Below are 23,690 nucleotides of genomic sequence, written 5' to 3'. Positions count from 1 at the left end.
AAAGACAGGAAGACAGAAGTACTTTTTATCATTTTATGACGAGCATTAAGGAACAAATTGTGTTTCCTCAACTATTTAAATAGCAAACTCCAAGAAGTCGACAGACAATCAGCAGCTAAAAGGGTAATAACAATAGTATTGTAAAATTTAGCTTTAAAGTAAAAACATGTTCTATCATAATACTTTTTCTAGCTTTTAAATTTTCAGAAAACGGTCTCAGGTGACACCTTCGTCAGACATATTTTTCCTTAACCCCCTCTTGGTGCAACTCGAAAGCCGTCTCCTGCAGGTCAAAGACCCAGAAACCAGTTCAGAGTGGATGTTTCTTCAATTTTGTAGTTCTAATAAACCGTAAGACTAGTTAAGTCACCTTTTTCCTCGCAAGATTGAGATCAAGCGCCTAAGGAAGCACCTGAGAGCGCAGTCACTTTTCCAACAGCAATTGTTTTCCCTGTCGAGAGACCCCAAATAGATTTGTAAACCATTCACATAAATTAAGATGCTAAGATGAGTGATCATATTCTGCATTGCATTTAATAAGTCTCAGAAAATCTTTACCTTCAGTTCGTAGAGTGAATCTTCCAAGCTGCGGAAAATTTGAGAATTTTTCAACACATATTGAATTGCTAACCTGCGGTATCAGTTACAAAAAAGAAAACGGAAACTTAATGTTTCATGAAATGAAGTAATATTTCATGCTGTTTCTTAGATTGGCATAGAAACTTAAACCATATCCTGGCGGAATCAAATGTCTATAAATAAAAGCATTAAAAGGAGAGAAAGGAAAACAAAAGGAACCAAACCTGTATATGGCAGACAACAGCAGCACCATTGTTCACATTCCGAATTTTTGTTTTTTTCATGGGTTTCCTCGTGTTCATGTCAATTTGGCTTATCAATTCAATTATCTCACATTCCTCAACAACTGCATGAATGTGAAGAATAGCCTTGTAACCAGCTGAAAAAATCGCCTACAGAAACAGAAATAATGATGACCCAAGGGATTAAAATTCTGAATACATATAGTAAGAATACAACACTATTAAGAACTACAGAACATAAAAGTTGAAATTCCAGCACAAGAAACATGTGCTTACCTTGTCAGGCAGTCCAAGGATATGTAGTTGGGCAACGAACCCAGTAACGGCAGGTACAGGCTTTACTGCAACAGAAAACAAAGAAAAACTACAAATTAGTACCACTAGAAAAAGAGAAGACTAAAATTCGAGATACCAAATCATACTCACCCGTGCTGGATAAAACAAAACCTGCAAGGATATCCTCGTCTTCAATGCCAGTTATACGGACTGTCAAATTCTCACCCGGCCCAGCGCGCTTAACTTTATCTTCATCGCAATATATAGCAACAACTTTCACATGTTCCTACATTGGTAGATGATAGGTATCAGGAAGACAATGAGCTGGCAATTATGTATAATTATGCGAGAAAGTACCTTATTTGGCATAACAATCAAGGAATCACCCTCCCGGATGCTGCCAGACTCTACCTTTCCCATAACAACAGTTCCCATGTCTTTGTATTTATCAATAATGGGCATCCTATACAATTCATAAGATCAATTAGGGCTAACAGTCAAAAACAGACAATAATTCTCATTTGAACTAAAAGAATGAGAAATAAACTATAAAAGACAGAAAGCGTCACCTGAATGGACCATTAGGATCCCGTGGCGGAACTTCAATAGCATTGAGGACTTCAAAAAAGCTAGGGCCGCTAAACCAAGGACAAACGTTTCTATCCATATGCTTGTCTATATTAATCCCCTTTAAACCAGATATAGGCAGGAAGATAACATCTTCAAAACAACAAAAAGAAAAGTAAGAAAAAAACAAATTAAACATGCAATTACAAAATAGTTCTGTGTGTAATGTTTATAGTTCAATGTATACCTTTCTTTGTGTTGTAGCCAGAGGATTTAAGAAACGGTATCATTTCTTGTTCTATTTCATCGTATCTGCATGAGAAGACATAAATACGAGGATGAATGGGAAGTGATATGAAAAATCAACTGCGACAGGGCTTTTGTAAGTACCTCTCTTTTGACCAGTTAACAGTTGGATCATCCATCTTGTTCACAACAACCACTAGCTTTGACACTCCCAATGTTTTTGCAAGTTGAACATGCTCACGTGTCTGCCCACCCCTCTCATATCCTGTTTCAAATTCACCTTTACGAGCGGATATCACCTACAACCGAGAAGCCAAGGCAGGGAATTAATAGGTTCCCTACGAGAGACAAATGCTACAGTAAGGAATCAAAACAAATTGACATAGTACTGACGAACCAGGACACCAATGTCGGCTTGAGATGCTCCACTAATCATATTTGGTACATAACTCTTGTGGCCCTTCAGGTTCAAAAAAAGCAAACAGAATTAGAACAATATACTTTAAATGAAAAAAAAACTATTACTTCAGATTGATTCTTACCGGGGCATCCAGAATTGTAAATCTGGTGGTCTCAGTTTCAAAGTGAGCCCTTCCAACTTCAACTGTTTTACCCTGTCAACGTAGCAAGTAAGCCATACCACATATTAAAATTAAAAATTCACCATATACATTGTTGGAATACTACAGACACGTGATTTCTGTCACATTTATAGCAAACAAAGAAACATTAGTCAACCCCAGGAAGTACCTTAGCCCTCTCTTCTTCATTTGTATCCATTATATATGCCATATACCTGGCATACAAGACGATAACAAGTTTATGGAAACAGAAAGTAGAACATAAACATTCCTTATCAGTTTGGATTGATCAGAAATACTACTCACCAGCTTTCTCTATTTTTTTCTTTTGCTTCCTTTTCATACTTTTGGATTTGTCGTTCGTCCACCTGACCGCTAAGGACTAGAATTTGTCCTCCGATAGTAGATTTTCCAGCATCTACAATGGAAAAAGTGGCCATGTGAATATTATTAATTAACTTTGAAACCATGTGTTATCTATTAAGAAAATCGAATTGATGGAAAAAATCATCAAGTAGATGGTCATACCAACATGTCCAATGAACACCACATTTAAGTGTCTCTTTTTGTTTGCTTCTGCCACTTCTTCCGCTTCCTCTTTGGCAGCCTTTCCTTTGGCTAAATTGGTTAAATGGACGAGAGAGATAAACAAGTCTTCAATCAGACACCACGATCACAGAAATATGAGAAACGAGTAGTATAGGAGATATAAGAACCTTTCGCTGGGTTATGCACTGGATGGAGCATTTCCTCATCATGATCCTCGGAAGCTGAAACCACCAATGTTCAGAAAAAAAAATAATAATAATAAAAAAATATAAATATATATAATTATTATCACCAAACGAGGTATACCTCTTCCATCTGTGTTCTGATCTGCCGGAACGACAACTCCAACTCCATTGTTTTCTTCTGCATATTTCAACACCAACTTTTAGCACTATGCGAATTGTGTACTAAGAAAAACAATGTTAAGCTTATCATCTTCAGGAATTACCTGCGGAATCAAGCTGTAATGCGCGGATATCAGCCTCAATATCTACATCGTTGACAAAAGTAGAAGATGATAAGCTTAACACTAATATGGAGAACCATTCAGCTTTCACATAAAAGGAAGACTACTCGATTTACGTACAGAAACACCCCCAAAGTGTGTGTAGAAACCACTCTACTTGATTACGAAAAGAAAACGAAACTACTGAGAATGAGAAATTGGTATAAGCGAAAAGAGAAAGTCAATCAGGTCAAACAAGTTCCCATATACAGTAAGCCATAACATAACCCTAACCCTCACGTTACAAACCTAGATAGCATAATTTGTTAACAAATCTCAGTTCGAAACAGCACATTAAAGTCAATCCAGTGATTCAAAAATTGATAACTAATTCTCATGCCGAAACTTCTACCACAGGGGCAACGATTCCATCGGCTCCAAGCATACACCCATAATAGCTAGGGACGTAGGTTAGATCGAGTAACAGACAAGAATAGAACTAAGAGAAAAGCTACAGAGATACACGAAGCTCGAGAAACCGTACTCATGGCGGATGATGCTGGAACCGAAGGAGAGGAAAGCTGTTCTAGGTTTTATTAAGAGGCGGTAAACTTTTGCCCAGGTGGAAGTTATTATATATATACACTAATATTTGGCCCAAAAATAAAATATATATATATATATATATATATATATATATATCTTATATTATTAAATAAAACTTGGTTATTCAAAATTATTAAATAACATGATGACAAATATATATATTTAACATTGGGATATGTGTGAATCTATCTCACAATTAAAAGTATATATACTAAAACAATAAAAAAAACAAATTTGTTAATAATAATTATAATTATTATCTAAATTAATTTTCATGATGACAAATATATATATTTAAAATAGTGATATTTGTGAATTTATCTCATAACTAAAAGTATATATACTAAAATAATAACAAAAACAATTTTTGTTAATAATAATTATAATTATTATCTAATAGTAATTTTTTTAAAATCCTAAAAAATAATTATAATTATTATCTAATAGTAATTATTATCTAATAGTAACATAATTAAAATCATGTCTAATTAAAATAATATAGTATTAGTAATATAAATTACACATAAAAATTATAAATCAATTTTAAAAAGTATAGCAATCAATTATTGTATATTTACTTTGTAAATATTTATATCAGTGCATGTGCACGGAAAAATCACCTAGTTATATATATATATATATATATATATATTTATATGTGATTATTTGAAATAGTCCGTTAATTAACAGCATGAAAACTATAAAATTATTGTAGTTAAAATATTGATTTAAACATTTAAATATATAAATAATCTTAAAATATATATTAATTAAATAAACCAAATAATATATAAACATGAAAATAAATACCCACACGGTTGTGCGGGTCAAAATCCAATTCTATTTTAATAATAGAGATTGAGCATTATGTATATAGAAAGACTCCCACTGAGTCTCTTAACTTCCACCAACAGTTACTTACCCATTTTCTTGAATTCCAAAACTCCTTGCCACACGACCTGTTGTTCTCTTCTTCTTGTTCACAAACGCGAAAGGAACTCTCAACCTATCACAAGACCAAGTCATATCGGAAGTTTACTTAGGGAGACAGATTCTGAACGTGGTGGCAGCATAAGGAACCGATCGGATGGAACGGCACGAGACTTCGGATCAATGGCGGAAACGGACGGGATCCGCCGGGTTTGATCCGGTTAATCTCGGATCAGACGCGTTTAAGCAAGCGAGTTTTGCTATTGGCCCTATCTGGCAACGGAGATGGATACAGAGTAGAGGAAAACGACGGGAGTCTTATGCTCGCGTGGCAGAGTGGCGGCGCTAGAGGATTGTGTCGTCAGAAGTTTAAAATACGTTTTTTAATAATACTAAACAAAATTGCAGATCATTTACCTTGTGTTTTATTTGGTTACGACAATTCTGCCCAAATTTTCATACTTAACCTTTGCGACCCAAATGTCGTCCAATATCGAGAACTATGAAAATGTCTGACGTACTTTACTTTCATAGTGTCCAGTAGAATGCAGAATTGTAGTACTTTAACTGCACTTAAAGATGTAATAATAAAATAAAAACAAGAATTGCACCTAAAAGATTTGAAAATTAACCCGTGCAAGGTTTTTGCAGCTGCTCGGAGTATTAAAGAGGCTAACGTCTGCTTTTGATCATGTAGGTGAAACTGTTTTGCTTATAGGAATGTGTAAACGTAGCAAATCTTGAATTTATTGGGGGAAATAAACAAAATTAAAAACACTCGAGAGATTTATTGAGAGATATACTACTCCAGTGTTCAGTTACATGAATTATAATATGGATAGTTGCTTATAACAAAATCATATTGAGAAGAAATGAATGTTAACATATTCAAAAATAAGACGATGGCAAATACTACCATTTTAGAAAACTTTGGCAACATCCTTCATAAGTCCAGGATTGGCAGCTGCAAAATCAGTGAATTCTTGAAACGATATGTTTCCATCACCATCAGTATCGATTTTAGCCATCATACGAGTCACGTCATCAGGGGTCACCGAGCCAAGTTTCTTAAGAGCTTCTTCAAGTTCGGCTGCTGATATTTTACCATCGCCGTCAGTATCAAATTTCTTGAATATACGTTCGTGCTCAGCTTTATCCGCCATTATGTGTGTCTATGTGTTTTAAAGATCGTTTTCCTTTTTGGTAGAGAAAATAAAGAATCATCAAATTATATAGAAATCTGAGTGACAAAAAAGTTGAGGTTGTGCTTTTAGTTAGGAACTTTCGGAGGAATAACACTGAACAACAATTGAATTCAAATGGTCCGTGTTAAAACTAACCAATTTACCAGAATTAGGATGTGACTTGTTCCTTCACGAAATTTAGATTCAAATAGCTTAGCTAGGGGATTTAAATTTTATTGTAAACGAATTAACTGTAAGTTTAATTCTAAAATCAAAAGTAAATCATATTTCAATAGGTTTCAATTTTTAATAGAAGTAAACCGGTCCCTAAAGCAATATAGCTTCTAAAATCACTATTTCAGTTTGCTTATAGATATGTAAATTTATGTTCATGCGAACAAAACTACTTCACGTCGTGTAAATTCCATAGTTAGAAACAAACAATCCTTAACCAGAAAGAAAAATAGTACAAACAATCACCATCATATCGATGAGAAACCAATTAATACAATGGACGTACGTAAGACCAAAATATGTTTTATACACCCTTTGATAGGATAAATAAATAATATTATGTTACTAAAACTATAACAGAATATTATTTATTCTATCAGTAATGTTCTATTTCTCTCAATATATATTGGCTCTCATAGTATCATATAAAATAATATATTTACGTAAACATTTAAAAAAAATGTTGGATAAGCTTGGAGTTGAAGTTATCCTAATGAGCTTAGGATTAGATAGATTTGAAGTTATCTATAAGATATGTTTGCTAATGAGTTTAGGAACTTAATATGTAGTATATAAAGAGAAGTCATGAGATGACATATTGTAAGAGTTGAGAGCTTTAGTTTTGTGAGAGTTTTTCTAAGGCAATAAAGGTTGAGTTTGAGTTCTTGAGTTCACGAGTTTACAGTTCGTTGAGTACGATATCAAGGTTTGATTTCAATAATTGGTATCAGAGCCTTTAAACAAAGTTGAAATCAGAGCTCGTGAAAGAAGAAGAATACAGAGACAATGGGAGATTTAACAGTGACTACTAAGACAAAGGAGAAGGGCGCTTCAGCGATCCAATGTCCAATGCTTACTGCTACCAACTACACGGTATGGAGCATGCGTATGCAAGCTCTGCTCAAGGTTCATAAAGCTTGGGAATCAGTAGAGTCAGGAGGTGACGAGAAGGGTGACATGGCTCGAGCACTTCTATACCAATCGATTCCCGAATCATTGGTCCTTCAAGTCGGTAATCTGGCAACAGCAAAGGAAATTTGGGAATCTATTAAGACAAGGAACGTGGGAGCAGAAAGAGTTCGTGAGGCGAGACTGCAGACACTTATGGAGGATTTCGGTAGGATGAAGATGAAAGATATAGAAACCATAGATGAGTTCTCTGGTAAAATTGCAGAAATATCTTCTAAATCTGCAGCTTTGGGTGAAGAGATTGAAGAATCTAAGATGGTGAAGAAATTCCTAGGTGGCCTCCCAAGGAAGAAATATATACATATCATAGCTGCTCTTGAACAAGTTCTAGACCTAAAGAAAACAGGTTTTGAGGACATTGTCGGTAGGATGAAAGCCTACGAGGAGAGAATACGTGATGAAGAAGAGAAGGAGGATCATGGGAAGCAACTTATGTACGCTGACACTGATCACCAAAACCAACAGGAGGGCTATGGTAGAGGAAGAGGAGATCGTTACAATAATAGAGGACGAGGACGTGGACGCTATGGTGGTCGTGGAAGGCAAGGAACCGACTGGAGACAGGGGAGAGATGCATCACGAGTGGTGTGTTTTAGATGTGACAAAGCAGGACACTATGTCTACAACTGTCCGGAACGTTTGCTTAAGCTCCAAGAGACACAAGAGAACAAAGAGGATGATAGTACACACGAAGCAGAGGAGCTGATGATGAATGAGGTGATCTACCTGAATGAAGAGAAGGTTATACCTAGTACGTTTGAAACACAAACCAATGCTGATAATGTTTGGTATCTCGACAACGGAGCAAGCAACCACATGACAGGGAATCGTGGTTACTTCACTAAGCTTAACGAGAAGATTACAGGCAAAGTGCGCTTTGGTGATGACTCTAAGATAGACATAAAAGGGAAGGGGTCAATCTTGTTCGTCACTAAAGATGGCAAACGAAAATTCTTGCCTAACGTATACTTCATTCCAGGATTAAGAAGCAATATTATCAGCCTAGGACAAGCCACAGAGTCGGGTTGCGATGTTAGAATGAGAGATGACTACTTAACACTTCATGATCGTGAAGGTAACTTGCTAGTGAAGTCGCTGAGATCGAGAAACCGCCTATATAAGGTCATCATGGATGTAGAAGATACTAAGTGCTTACAGCTCGAGAAGATAGGTGAATCAACTCTCTGGCACTCAAGGCTTGGACACGTTGGGATGGATGTCATGAAGACGATGATGAATAAGGAGGTAATCACTGGTATACCTAAGATTGCGGTCATAAAGGAGACATGTGCTTCATGTCTTATGGGGAAGCAAATGAGAGCATCTTTTCCTAAGGCAAGTACGTTTCGTGCTACACACATACTAGAGCTTCTCCATGGAGATCTCTGCGGCCCAATATCACCTGCAACAGCCGGAGGTAACAGATACATCTTCGTATTAATTGATGACCACTCAAGATACATGTGGTCATTACTTTTGAAGGAGAAAGGTGAAGCCTGTGAGCGTTTTAAAACATTCAAACAAGCAGTTGAGCAGGAAACTGGAACTACTATTAAGACATTGCGAACAGATAGAGGTGGAGAATTTACTTCTCAAGAGTTTCAAAGGTTCGCTGAAAGTCACGGGATTAAGCGTCATCTAACTGCGCCATACTCACCACAGCAGAATGGCGTCGTCGAGAGACGTAACAGGACGTTGCTTGAGATGACTAGGAGTATTATGAAACACATGAAGGTGCCAAACTATCTTTGGGGAGAGGCAGTGAGACATGCGACGTACTTGATTAATAGGCTCGCTACGAGAACTTTGATACACCAATCTCCGTATGAGTGTTTCAAGCAAAAGAAGCCTAATGTAGGACATCTCCGAGTGTTTGGATGTGTCTGTTATGCAAAGAAGGAAACTCCGCACCTAAAGAAGTTGGATGATAGGTCGAGAGAGCTAGTACACCTTGGAACCGAGCCAGGATCAAAGGCATATCGGTTATATGATCCTAGCAGCCGCAGGATAGTGGTAAGCAGAGATGTGAAGTTTATTGAGGATAAAGCATGGAACTGGACTAAAACAGGAGATGAGTCGGCTCCTGCAATATCTAGTATGCTGTTTCCAGGCGCTATTGATGATAACGATGATGGTGAGACAGATGATGAAGACGAAACAGAGGAGGAAACAGAGGAAACAGAGATGGATGGTACTGAGGCAGAGGTTGTACAGCCTCTGAGAAGATCAACGAGGGTAACCACACGACCAGGTTATTTAGATGATTACGTGATGATTGCTGAGATAGAAGAGGTAGAGAAGATTTTGCTGCTTGTGAACGAGGAACCGTGGGATTGGAATGAGGCAAAATCAGAGAAGGTTTGGAGAGATGCTTGTGAAGAAGAGATCATCTCGATAAAGAAGAACAAGACATGGACACTCGTTGATCTACCGTATGGCTGCAAGGCTATTGGCTTAAAATGGGTTTTTAAGGTGAAACGCAACGCAGATGGAAGCATAAACAAATTTAAAGCCAGACTTGTGGCTAAGGGTTACGTCCAGCGTCAGGGGATAGACTTTGAAGAAGTGTTTGCGCCGGTGGCAAGGATCGAGACAGTTCGTGTGATTATAGCATTGGCTGCTTCAAATGGCTGGGAGATTCATCATCTCGACGTGAAAACGGCGTTTCTTCACGGAGATTTGAATGAAGAGGTATATGTATCTCAACCTGATGGTTTTAAAGTTAAAGGAAGAGAAGATAAAGTATATCGATTGCATAAAGCACTCTATGGTTTGAGGCAAGCGCCTAGGGCGTGGAACATCAAGCTGAAGTCAATACTAAAGGAGTTGGGTTTCGAGAAGTGTTCAAAAGAACCATCTTTGTTCAGAAAGCAGACAGAGACACACGTTCTCCTGGTGGCTGTTTACGTAGATGACCTACTGGTTACAGGTTCGAACATGGGGATAATACAAGAATTCAAGGATGAGATGGCAACAAAGTTCGAAATGAGTGATCTTGGGCGTCTTACCTACTATCTTGGAATAGAAGTTACTCAAACTAACGAAGGGATAGGCTTGAAACAAGAGAGATACGCGTCCAAGATTCTTGAAGAAGCAGGGATGAAAGAATGTAACTCTGCTCACATTCCGATGGAGCCTGGTCTTAACATGTCAAAAGCACTAGAGGAGAGCGATGTCAGTGAACGGGAGTTTAGAAGAAATATTGGTTGTCTTCGCTATTTGATTCATACACGACCGGACCTTGCTTATGGCGTAGGAGTTCTCAGTAGATATATGCACAAGCCTAAGACTTCTCATGCTGCAGCGTTAAAACAGATACTTAGGTATCTTCGTGGGAGTTGCTCGTTTGGTCTCTTCTACAAAAGAAAGGCACTGAAAGGACTCATAGGATTCAGCGACAGCAGCTTTAATGTGGACCCAGATGATGGTAGAAGTACAACGGGACACATCTTCTACTTGAATGAATGTCCGGTTTCATGGTGCTCAACTAAGCAGGAAATCGTTGCTCTCTCGTCGTGTGAAGCAGAGTTCATGGCAGCCACCGAGACAGCAAAGCAAGCCATCTGGCTCCAAGAACTTCTGGAGGAAATCGTGGAAGGCAACAGCAAGGCAGTGATCCATATTGATAACAAATCTGCTATCGCCTTGACTAAAAATCCAGTGTTTCATGGCAGGAGTAAACACATCCACAAAAGGTTCCATTTTATTAGAGAATGTGTTGAGGATGGACTTGTAGAAGTGGAGCATGTAGCCGGCAAGGAGCAAAAGGCCGACATATTAACTAAGGCTCTTGGAAGATTGAAGTTTAAAGAGATGAGAGATCTCATTGGAGTACAAGACATGAAGAATGGAGGTTACAAGCTTATGGGGGAGAATGTTGGATAAGCTTGGAGTTGAAGTTATCCTAATGAGCTTAGGATTAGATAGATTTGAAGTTATCTATAAGATATGTTTCCTAATGAGTTTAGGAACTTAATATGTAGTATATAAAGAGAAGTCATGAGATGACATATTGTAAGAGTTGAGAGCTTTAGTTTTGTGAGAGTTTTTCTAAGGCAATAAAGGTTGAGTTTGAGTTCTTGAGTTCACGAGTTTACAGTTCGTTGAGTACGATATCAAGGTTTGATTTCAATAAAAAACATACATGTTCAAGGCTAATTTTGAAAGCAAAATAAGAATTATGTTGACAAGACGTTGTAGCCCAATGGTTAGGACGGGTCCCCGCCTGCACCCAGGTAGGGGGTTCGATCCACGCCGGAGGGAACTACCTTGCAACGCTCTTGTCACCCACACGGATATGGGCCATGCTTTCGGCCCATTTGAAAAACTGGGAGGGGCGTCTATCCGTGGGCATTCCTTCCCCTTGGGGATTAGTCTGGGCCTTCTGGGCCTGGGATACCCCCAGGTTAAACAAAAAAAAAAAAAAAAGAATTATGTTGGTAATAGCAATCTTCATGGTTTGCATGCGTCTTGGAATCAGTAACTGTGAAAAGAAGTGTATATTTAGGCCATCCAGCACGACGAGCGGATCTAGAAAATAACTTGACATAAGACACAATATATAAATATATTTTGTATTAAATATAATTTAATAAATTAAATTAAAACTATGGTTTTTACATTAAATTAGTCACTAATTTTCTCAGATTGAATAAAATTAAAAGAAATCATTTTTAAAATTTTAAATATTAATTTTCAATAATATCATAAAATTATATATGCAGATAGTCTATAAAATTACTCCTTTTAGTTTTGCTTTTGTCTTATAAAATAAATTTAATAAAATAATTGTTAAAGTTAAATTTTAATTAATTATTAGTTGTTTTGTTTTGAGAACAAAAATATTAAAAAGTTATTGAAATGCAGTAAGTTGACTATCATTTAAAAAAATATTTTCAAGCAAAAATATCTTAACTTTATGGATTGTTGTTTAGGAATTAATATTTAAGAGATGAAACTGGATGTACTAATTTTTATAAATGATTTAAAAGGTTAATTTAGTCATTTTCATCACAAATTTATGATATTTATGAAAATATTCATTTTATTAAAAAAGAAAATAATACAGTTATAAAAGAATAGTTATAGATTAGTAAATCAAAAGAAAATATTTTACAAAAAAAAAAACTCAGCAAATGGACTCGAACTCGGGTTAAATAGGGCATGCTTTTGAAATTTGCTACCAATTAGCTACATGATTCTCTTTGTGCTTACTTTTCACAACAAATATATTTTTATTTTTTGAACAAATCACAACAAATATATAGAAGTTAGTATTGAGCACGTTTCACACCCACTGCCAACATCGGTCCGCCCCTGTCCAGCACCAAAGACGGACCTACATATAGAAGGATGGGAGTGCAATTGACACATGTTAAATATAAAGCTTCAATTTGTAAGCCTATTTTGTAATGGATATTGACTCAATTGGTTACAGAATTAACCCAATGACCCCCTTGTTGCTAGCCAAAGCTGCACACGCCTTCGTAGCCTCTGTTCTCCCCATGACATCGTGCATTCCTTTCTTTTCAAACCACGTAAGCTGTCGCTTGCCAATGCTCTGTATATATGTTTTTTTTAAAAACTGATTCTTTCATTTATATTAAATAATCGAAGACCCGCAGACTTACAGCACAAAATCTCAAATCACATACGACTTGCATAGATCAGAAAAAGATAAATGCATCCTAATTCAATGAAACATACTAAACCATGTTGTCAGGAAGGAGACCGTTGTGGGAAAGTTCCGTTGAGCTCTGGACAGAAAATCCAGCTTGCTCCTAATAGTTAAGCTAATATATGCAATAAGAGTGTTAGAAGGTCTCAGGATCTCGAGACAGCGGTATGAAGACGAACATTGCGTTCTTTCCAAATTGAGTAGCAAGATGCTTTGAAAGCAAGCTTTAGGATGAACAGCTTTAGGATGAACCAAACATTCTTGTTTCTGGTCGGGTCTTTGATCCATCTAACTGCATCCTCAAACTGAGAAGGAGGAAACACGGTTCTGATCTAAAGGATCACTAAATTAGTATTTTAGACATGCAAGGGGTGAAGATTTGGTGATGATTCACGCATCGATATTAAAGGAAAGGGCTCTATAAACTTTATCAACAAAGAAGGGAAACGAAAGATATTGGCGAATGTCTATTATATTCCGAGAGAACAAGTTCCCTTGAGGTATCTCAAAACCTGTTTCAACGCAGCCGCATGAGAACTCCTCGGATTATGCATATAACGACTAAGCACACCAACACTCTGAGCTAGGTCTGGTCTTGTGTGAATCAGGTATCTTAGGCATCCTATGTTTCTCCGGAACTCAGTTTCATTGACTGCTTCTTCTTCTGGTGATTGAGCAAGCTTCAGACCTGGTTCCATTGGCACATGAACCGCATTACATTCACTCATTCCTGCCTCATCGAGAATCCTAGTTGCATATCTTTCTTGTTTTAGGATCACGCCATCTTTCAACTGTATAACCTCTATCCCCAAATAGTAATTAAGCTTTCCGAGATCACTCATCTCAAACTTCGTCGCCATCTCTAGCTTGAACTCATTGATATCTTCTAAGTTTGAACCCGTAACGAGCAGATCATCCACATACACTGCAACCAGGAGCTGTGATTTCTTTGTTCTTCTGTGAAACAACGATGGTTCTTTAGAACACTTACTAAAGCCGAGCTCCTTAAGAATCTGTTTTAGCTTCACATTCCAGGCTCTAGGTGCCTGCTTCAAACCGTAGAGCGCCTTGTGCAATTTGTAGACCTTTGTTTCACTTCCTCTCACCTTGAAACCCTCCGGTTGAGATACATATACTTCTTCTAGCAGTTCTCCATGCAAGAATGCCGTTTTCACATCGAGATGATGTATCTCCCATGAGTTAGACGCAGCCAAAGCTATGATTACTCTCACAGTTTCTAGTCTTGCAACTGGAGCAAACACTTCCTCAAAGTCAATACCATGTCGTTGTACGTAGCCTTTTGCCACAAGTCTTGCTTTGTATTTATTTATACTCCCATCAGCGTTGCGTTTCAGTTTAAAGACCCACTTCAACCCAATAGCTTTGCATCCATCAGGTAGATCGACTAGAGTCCATGTTTTATTCTTCTTGATACTCGCAATTTCATCTTCACAAGCATCCCTCCATACTTTCTTATGTTTTGCCTCACTCCAGTCCCATGGCTCCTCATTGATGTACAGAAGGATTCTCTCTGTTTCAAGCATCTCAGTGATCAACACGTAGTCATCGAGATAAGCAGGTTTCACGCTTGGTCTCGTTGATCTTCTTACGCTTACTTCCTCTGTTTCTTCCTCCTCTGTTTCTTCGTACTCTGTTTTTTTATTAGCAACCTCCTCTGTATCTTCAGAAACCTCGCCTTTATTCTCTTCACTAGTATCATCTGTATCATCATCTCCAGTTATTCTGAACGTGATCAAGCCTGGTTCACATATCTCCTCCTTGTTTGTATTCCACTTCCAACTCTTTTCTTCGTCAAAGATGACGTCTCTGCTCACTAATATCTTCCGACTAGTTGGATTGTATAACCGATACGCCTTTGTTCCTGGTTCAATTCCCAAGTGTACTACTGCTCGTGCTCTATCATCTAGTTTCCTTAGGTGTGGTGCTTCGTTTCTTGCGTAGCAAACACATCCGAATACACGCAGGTGTTGAACACTCGGTTTCTTCCCTTTAAGGCTCTCATATGGTGTCTGTAGTGGAGACAAAGTCCTTGTTGCGACTCTATTAATCAAGTAAGTCGAGTGTCTCACTGCTTCTCCCCATAAGTAGTTAGGAACATTCATGTGCTTCATAATGCTCCTTGTCATCTCCATCAAAGTTCGGTTACGCCGCTCTACAACTCCGTTCTGTTGTGGCGAATATGGAGCTGTGAGGTGACGTTTGATGCCATGAATATCGCAGAACGTATTGAACTCTCCAGAGCAAAACTCTCCACCCCTGTCTGTACGGAACGTCTTGATGAGCCTACCTGTTTCTTTCTCAACGATACTTTTGAATACCTTGAACTTTTCAAGAGCTTCACTTTTCTCTTTCAATAGAATCGTCCACATGTATCGTGTATGATCATCAATCAATACAAACACATACCTATTCTTTCCTGCTGTTGATGGAGATATTGGACCACAAAGATCTCCGTGGACAAGCTCAAGAGCTTGTGTAGCTCGATAAGTTGTTGCCTTTGGAAAGCTTTGTCGTGTTTGTTTTCCCATTGAGCATGATCCACAGATTTCTTTCTCAACTCCTATGTCCGGTATACCTCTTATAATCTCCTTACTAATCATCTTCTTCATATTATCTGTACCAACATGTCCAAGCCTTGCGTGCCATATAGCAGAATCATCGATCTTTGTGGCTTGCAGACACTTACCAATCTCAACTTCCATTGATACCTTGTACAGTCGATTTCTAGCCCTTATTGCCTTTACTAACAAGCTCCCTTCACGGTCATATACCTCCAAGAAATTGTCTCGCATCCTCACATCACAACCGGACTCTGTAGCTTGTCCTAAGCTAATAATATTACTTTTTAGCTCTGGAATATAATAGACATTCGCCAATATCTTTCGTTTCCCTTCTTTGTTGATAAAGTTTATAGAGCCCTTTCCTTTAATATCGATGCGTGAATCATCACCAAATCTCACCTTGCCTGTGACCCCTTCATCAAGCTTCTCAAAGAATTCTCTTCTTCCAGACATGTGATTGCTAGCTCCATTGTCTAGATACCACATGTTGTCTCCATCCGTGTGTGTCTCAAGCTTGCTAGGTGACACATTCTCTTCATTCAGGTACACGATCTCATTCATCATCAACTCCTCTGTACTTTCATTATCATGCACAACCTCATCATGCACGACCTCATCCTGCACAACCTCATCATGCACGACCTCATCATGCTCTACATCATCCTGCACAACCTCATTGATCATTAGCTCCTCAGCTTGATGTGTACTTTCATTGTCGTTTTCTTGTGTCTCTTGGAGCTTAAGAAGACGGTCTGGACAGTTGTAGGCATAGTGACCACTTTTATCGCATCTAAAACATACGACTTTGCTTGTATCCCTTCCATCTTTCCAATCTGTTCGGTTATTCCAACGACCACGCCCTCTTCCTCTGCTATTAAGACGTCCACCTCGTCCCCTGCCTCTACCATAGCCACTGTCTTGCGAATCTTGATTATCATAATTAGTATACAGCAGTTTGCTTGTATCTTCTTCCTTCTCTTCTTCTTTGATTCTTTCTTCATACGCTTTTAGACGCCCAACCATATCCTCAAATCCTGTAGTATTGAGATCAAGAACCTGTTCAAGAGCTGCTATGATATGTATGTATTTTTTTCTTGGAAGACTGCTCAAGAACTTCTTCACTAGCTTTGGTTCCTCAATAGTTTCTCCCAAAGAAGCAGATTTCGACGACATCTCCGAAAGCTTCCCTGAGAAATCATCAATGCTTTCTGTATCCTTCATCTTTAGTCGGTTGAAGTCATCTCTCAGTGTCTGCAACCTGGCTTCTCGGACCCTGTCAGCTCCCACATGTCTTGATTTTACAGAATCCCATATCTCCTTCGAGGTCTCTAGATTACCTATCTGCAAGATCAAGCTTTCTGGTACAGACTGAAATAGAAGTGCACGAGCCAAGTCGTTCTTCTCTCCTTCTGCTATTCCTGGCTCGATTGCTTCCCACACCTTATGTACTTTAAGCGCTGCTTTCATCCTCATGCTCCATACCGTATAGTTTATGGCATTGAGCATTGGACATTGAATGGTCGAGGGACCATTCTCTCTTGATTTGTTTGTCGACACAACAAGATCCTTATCTCCCATCTCTTACGATTTCAATAGTGCTCTGATACCAAATATTGAATCGTAAACCTTATGAATGCAAACTTGATATCTCAAAAGTACTCACTTTATTGATAGCTCTCAAGACTCAAACTCAAACTCATAAGTTATGCTACAAACTTAGCATCTCCTTATATAGCTATTACAAGTTCCTAAACTCATTAGGTAATATATCTTTGGATAAACATCAATCCTTCTAATCCTAATCTCATTAGGATAACTTCTATCTCAAGTTAACTTCAAGCTTAAGTCAACAAAAACAAAATTTAAAAGGGTTAAAATACATCAGCCATATACAGTGACAGAGCTAGAAATTTTGTCAAGGAGATCAGTCCATAGTTAACATATATCAATGAAAATTTTACACTATTTTCAAAATTTTCAAAGATATATATATACGTGTAAACAATTTTTTTCATAAATGTATATAGGTCAACTGTTCCACATGCTATTGATGTGGCTCCGCCACTAGCCATATATAGTCGGTTTACATAGGTAGACATCATGAAACCCTAGCTAATTCTCAAATAAAATCAAGATCATTATGTAAACAAAAAGGCGGGTGATACAAAATTAGGCCTAAGCATCTTTAACTCAACTCGGAATACCTATCTAAACCCGAACCGGAAAATCCGAAATCGGATCTAAAATGTTATACAAAAATATCTGAATGGAACTTATGAACCTAGTACTTGGAGTTTGGTTATAACCTTAACCGAACCGAAATCCAAACTAAGATCTGAAGATATCTGAAATTAGTTAAATATATTAATGTTTTTATATATGTTAAGGTGATTTATATATTTTAAAGTATTCAAAATATTCTTGTAGTTTATTTTATTTGTCATTTTGACTACTTTTTAGTTAATTTAGATAGTTTAAGTAATTTTTAATTAAATTTGTAAATAATTTATATATTTTGAAAAACAAATTTGTCAATTTTTGAAGTTTAAAGAATATATTTTAGACGATTTTAGACTTTGGTTACATTCGATCCAAATCGACAATAATTAGTAAAACCTGAATGGGACTTATGAAAATTAAAATAATATCGAAAATCCGAAAATCCGAATCACCCGACCGAAATCAAATAGTCTCAATTCAACATTATTATATAAATGAAACTGCATATGGGATAATAATATACTGTAAAATACAAAATTAAGTAATCAATTTTTTTTTAATTTTTTTCTGGTAAATTTAACTGGAAACCAATTCAGATAAGATTAAAATACATAGGTTTAGTCAATTACTAATGTCTGTAAGGTGCCAAGTTCGAAATTTAGCTTGGCACTCTTTGTCATATTTTAGTTAACAAAACATGTGTTAGTTACCAGTATTTCGTTAAGTGACTAAAGGTTGTCCAAAAGAGAAAAAAGCCGTCGACTGTTAAAGAGAAGATAGGATGTTCCTGCGAAGAATCTCTCCTCTGTTCTCTATCATAGCCAAAAGGTTGGGTTCCAGTCTGAGAGTGTAACTCAATAGAGCGACAACAAAATCTCCCTTTCAATCAAAAACCCATATAAAATCGAAGCTGACGGATTTTTTGCTTATTTTTTTAAATTTGTAGATCACAAAGTCGCTTCCTTTCGAGTCCGGCGCCTAACTCTGCTCAGAACTGGGCATCTCGCGGCCACAACTTACGACAAGGTTTCATTCTTCGACTCTCTGTTCGTATCTCTCGTGTCTTTAGATTTAGTAGTAGACAAGGTGTTTGTTGAAATGCCGCTGAGAGAGAAATAGAGCTTACTTGTTCACGGCTCTTTTAAAGTTTTCTTCTTTTTTTTTCTGTTGGAATATGATTTAACTCTGAAACACTGTGGTAGGAAGGAAGGAACCTTAGTCCTAAGATATGACCTAACATCAACGGTTGCATAATCATCTCTAAATAACGATTGCAGCATAATCCTTTGAGAATGGTTTAGTTAATCTTAGTTGTTTTATTCTCTTGCAGCAACTCGATCATACGCAAGTGGAGGTCGTAAAGACTACAATCTCTTTGGTAGTAATGTGAAACCTGGTGATGCTGATTTTAGAAAAAGCATGGGAGAAAGATATGAAGGATGATGATGATGATGACACTCTATGGTCAGGAAGTGAAGACGAAAGCGATGATAAAGGACTTGAGAAAGAGGTTAAGAAAGCTAGGCAACAAGCTAAAGCCACCTCTGATCTAATCGATGCAGACGATAGTGACGAGTTATACAGCGTTTGGTCTGGAAGCGATGAGGAGAAAACGTTATGGACCGGCGACGAAGGTGATGACGACGACGATATTCCGACAGAACCGCACCCGAACGAAGCATCTGATAAGTACTTGGACAAGCTGTTTGAGTTCGAGGAGAAACCAAAGTACAGGACAATCTCTGAGCTGTTGAAATCCGAAAACGAGCCTGAGGAGCTTTCACCTGGTAAACAGGCGAGGAAGCTTGCCGTTGAGAACGCGTTGAAGAAGCTTAACAAAGGGCCTGACGGGCGTTACACAAACGTGTGGGAAGTGATGAGTGATGTCGACATTTTGATTGGAGCGTTTGAGAACATCATCTCAGGGCCTGAATATGAGGAGCTGAGAAAAGGTGGACCCAAGAGGTTGAACATGCAGTTCTTCAAGGATATACAAACTCGCATGAGAGATCCAAACTTCAAATTCACGCCTGAGATAAAGTTGAAGCCCAAGAGTAAACTAGTGCCTAGGAAGAAATGGCAGAAGGCACAGTCCAGGAGAAGGAAAGCTCAGAAGCGGTAAAAAAAAGCTCCTTGCCTGCCTATTCAAAGATCCTATAATAGATTTTAACAGGTAGTAAGTCCACTCATCACATTACCAAATCTACATCCTGTAAGTTGTTGCTGCTATGTTGATTCATAATGGATCTTTGCATGGTTAGAGGAATGCTTAGAGAACAACAACAGCAAACATCTTCAACAAGAATGAGTTAAAGAATGTTGTGACTGTTTCATCCTGATACCAATCCTGTAAAGAGTCGGTACCGTGATTGAACACCTTTCCTTTGGAGTGATTCTGGGGAAGACTTTATATTCCTTCTACTAAAGAAGCTTTTGTAGGAAAAGCTAAAGATGCTTTGGTCCCTATTGGACATTTTTGTTGGAATAATACAGCTTTTCTGGCACTTTGATCTTCAAAAGTTTTTTCTTTGGTGTTAAAAAAGTTGGAACTTGTAATGTTGACACTCTGTTGCCATTTGAAGCTTAACAAATCACAAGATGCTTGATTTTTGGGTCTCTTCCTAATATTCTTATTTGTTTATTTATTAATTTTAATTTTCGTCAAATCATGTCCTATAGAAATTAGATAAATTCACCAACATACGTTGGTCTATTATTTTCATATTATAAATTGTTTTAGCTAATTAAAAATTATTACTACTCAAAAATTTTATTTAAATATAGTTTAATTAATCATAAAACATATCAAATTTAATACTAGATTATAGTATTTAATAAATACATGGCAAAATGAACACAACTTGTAAAACAGAGGAGCCTATTTTTACTCTTGGGAATCCACTAAGCTTAGGGGTTATTGATTTGACTACTTCGAGTATCACTCAACTAAATATGTATAAAATAAATAATGCTCGAATAGGATACTAGACCATGCAGACAAAATGTATCCGTGGTACAACTCACTTTCTCAGTTCATGAACTTTTGGTGGTGGTTTAAGGTTATATTCTATTATACATTCCTGGAGGACCAACGCATTCTTTGGCTAACATTTGATGATAATGCTAAAATAGTACTTTCTAATCGAATGAAATGCTTCAAAAGAATCTAGTGACAAGTAATAGGCTAATAGCCTTCAGTCATTATAGGTACGTACTATCTTAATATCAAGGCCACGGTTATTTTTTGAGTTTTCGTTTGCTTTACCATGTTATAAGGTCGACAGAGTTTGAGAAAGTCTATTGGGAGTTAGATAGATCGTATCTTAAGCCAATGAGGCCATTTTCAAAACGAGCAAAAAAATCGACACCAACACTCCAGAAAAAAATAACCATAAATATTTTTTGTATCATTTATAGCTTTGATTCCGTTCGAAAATTGTCTCCATAGTTACATAGACTCTGCCTTACCTTTACTATATGAGAATAATACCAAAAGTAGATGTGTATAACAAGACACACAACAAAAAATACACATAACATGTATCTTGTTCGCACAATTTCACATGATGGAACAAGCGGCCTGGACGTTGTCGTCGCTAAAGAGTGAAACGTAGTTCTCACCAGGTGTGTTTGCAGCTGGAAACGCTTGTGTGGGGTTGCGGATGTGGCCTGCGGGAGCGCGTTTGTCGTACATGCCAGTGTCAAATGGGTAGTAGACCATATGCTGAGGTATGTAAGGCCAAAACTCTGCCTTCTTCCCTGTGCTCTTCACTCTCTTCAACACCTTGTTTGGGTCCACGTGACCGTTCACCGTTATCCGGCTCTGTTTCCGGTTTACCTCCACTGATTTCACGCCTGTACCGCTCGGTTCCAAACATTAACAAAAAAATGTAATCAATGGTCTAAAATGATATGTATTCTGAACAAAATCAAATATGAATAAACGTTTACAACGTATGACTACATCATGATTTTAAATATTAAAAAGTATTCTAATTGAATATTTAACTTAAAGTTAATAGTATACTTATACACAAATTATTTTACTTACTTTTAGATAATTAAGAAATTAGAATTATTATGTTTAAAAAATATGTTCGCTGACTCTTTTTTCTTGAAACATGCATTCCTGACTTTTTGAATCATAATATTTCCAAACAGAGTTTTTGTAGTCTTTTACAAGCAAATGATTAGTAATTATAAGTTATATTTGGGGAAGCTATGAAATTGTAATTTTAAGAGAAGCATAAGAATCTTTAAAGAGAAATTAAAGCAGGGAGAATAAAGAAAATGGAAACAAAAAGAGTAAAAGGTAAGAAAAAAAAAGACTATTTGCACAAAGTTTTGATTCAAAGCCGGTGAGAGATGAGAATGAGAACCTTTCATGCGACGAACCACGTTTCTAACTCTTCTTTCACAACCATCACAGTCCATTTTCACCTTGATATCCACTGTCTACAAAAACCCATTCATTAACCTTACTAAAATAAACATCAAAATTTATATAAATTCATCCATTCATTACCGTTGTTTTAGTTTAATACTATTTTATTCTGTTACTGCATCATGTATGTCAACTATGATGTACCGATATAAAAATACACAACTAAGTTTCAGGAAGAAAAGTGTTCATTACTAGCTTTCTTGTTTACAATCGCATTTCACTTGTGTTCATAGAATCATGATGACAAAAAACACATATCTTTCATGCACACGATGACACGAACGTGATCATGTTCTAAAACATAACATATGAATTTTATGCACACGAAACGTGCTAGCATAAGGTTTTCGAGTTAACCCAAATTGATTGGAATATATATAGAGAGAGATAATAGACTATTGTTTTCCATAAATAACCAAAAAGCCAAGAAGTGAAGATAATAAGAGAAGAACAAACCTGCAATGGCTTACGCTTGGTTTTGGCATTAGAGTATGTATAAGAACAGAAGCTAGAGATATAATCAAATGCACCCATTCCTTTCTTCACCAAAAACTATGTATTAATATATGATCAAATGGATATCAATATATATATATATATTATGTGTATGAGTGTGTGTGTATATTGGGAGAGAAGAAGAAAGAGCCTATCTTATATAGAGAGGAGAAGAGAGTAACGTGACATGCTTTCAAGATTCCATGTTATATAGGCTTTCTTCAAAAATATTAGTGGTCTATTTCCATTTAAAAGAATGTAACTATTTCCCATTGTAGAAGAAAAGGTGTATTAGGAACGGAAAGTGATAAGGAAAATAAAGAACAATCGATCAAAAATTCTAATATAAAAAATGAAACTTCTCCTCAAACTTAGTTTTCTGTTCGAACTCGAAATTGATGAAACTTGAAAGAGCAATATAATTATGTTAAATAGCTATTTTGATATAAAAAAGTGTCACTTTCTTCTTACTATTGTAGTGAGAAATGATGTGCTAAAAAGCTCTTTATTGGCCTTACTAGACAACGTTCCTTTTCTATTGGCATTTGCTTTGGTTTCGATTCAAAGACTATGGATTTTTCACCCAATTATTATATATCAAAAATAAAGTTCCAATAATTGCCAAATATGCTCCCCTCAACTCAGAAACCATCTCTATAATATTATTTGAGAATTCAGTTTCTTATGTGTCGCGCTCACGTTAGCTCTCACGATGATTGATTATATTGATACTCTTAATGAATTAAAAATATTACATTTAAATACTATTATTTATAATTTAATTTCCTTTTTAAAAATTTTCATATAACATATATATTAAAAAGGAAACATTTATAAACTTTAAAAATCGATGTCGCGCTCATG

At 36.8% G+C, this 23,690-nt stretch overlaps 4 protein-coding genes across 4 annotated transcripts; 1 reads left to right on the top strand and 3 right to left on the bottom strand.

Moving 5' to 3' along the window:
• Positions 1-251: 251 nt before the first annotated feature.
• On the bottom strand, positions 252-5,117 carry LOC108836402 (uncharacterized). The gene is made up of 20 exons (XM_057004172.1): positions 5,014-5,117; positions 3,886-3,943; positions 3,489-3,609; positions 3,347-3,403; positions 3,208-3,261; positions 3,020-3,109; positions 2,798-2,909; positions 2,661-2,706; positions 2,453-2,524; positions 2,308-2,370; positions 2,055-2,209; positions 1,912-1,976; positions 1,667-1,817; positions 1,455-1,560; positions 1,248-1,383; positions 1,098-1,162; positions 804-971; positions 559-631; positions 371-451; positions 252-283 (listed from the first exon to the last, which is right to left on the bottom strand). Exons 1-19 carry the CDS (start codon positions 5,115-5,117, stop codon positions 393-395), a joined length of 1,755 nt encoding a protein of 584 aa, XP_056860152.1. The 3' UTR covers positions 252-283; positions 371-392.
• A 672-nt stretch (positions 5,118-5,789) lies between these two features.
• On the bottom strand, positions 5,790-6,202 carry LOC108840935 (polcalcin Bra n 1). The gene has a single exon (XM_018613736.2). The coding sequence runs from the start codon at positions 6,182-6,184 to the stop codon at positions 5,942-5,944; it is 243 nt and encodes an 80-aa protein (XP_018469238.1). The 5' UTR covers positions 6,185-6,202; the 3' UTR covers positions 5,790-5,941.
• Positions 6,203-18,559: 12,357 nt separating this feature from the next.
• LOC108836652 (uncharacterized) lies at positions 18,560-20,528 on the top strand. Its single transcript, XM_018609784.2, is given in 4 exon segments — positions 18,560-18,715; positions 18,834-18,913; positions 19,218-19,306; positions 19,308-20,528. Coding segments are annotated over 4 exon segments (918 nt in total). The 5' UTR covers positions 18,560-18,668; the 3' UTR covers positions 20,010-20,528.
• A 760-nt stretch (positions 20,529-21,288) lies between these two features.
• LOC108829742 (heavy metal-associated isoprenylated plant protein 21) lies at positions 21,289-22,951 on the bottom strand. The gene is made up of 3 exons (XM_018603341.2): positions 22,788-22,951; positions 22,267-22,342; positions 21,289-21,742 (listed from the first exon to the last, which is right to left on the bottom strand). Exons 1-3 carry the CDS (start codon positions 22,863-22,865, stop codon positions 21,447-21,449), a joined length of 450 nt encoding a protein of 149 aa, XP_018458843.1. The 5' UTR covers positions 22,866-22,951; the 3' UTR covers positions 21,289-21,446.
• Positions 22,952-23,690: the final 739 nt, after the last annotated feature.

Source organism: Raphanus sativus, chromosome 2 (genome assembly GCF_000801105.2).
Source record: "Raphanus sativus cultivar WK10039 chromosome 2, ASM80110v3, whole genome shotgun sequence".
NCBI classification, from domain to species: Eukaryota; Viridiplantae; Streptophyta; class Magnoliopsida; order Brassicales; family Brassicaceae; genus Raphanus; species Raphanus sativus.
This window is presented reverse-complemented; position numbering and strand designations above follow the sequence as displayed.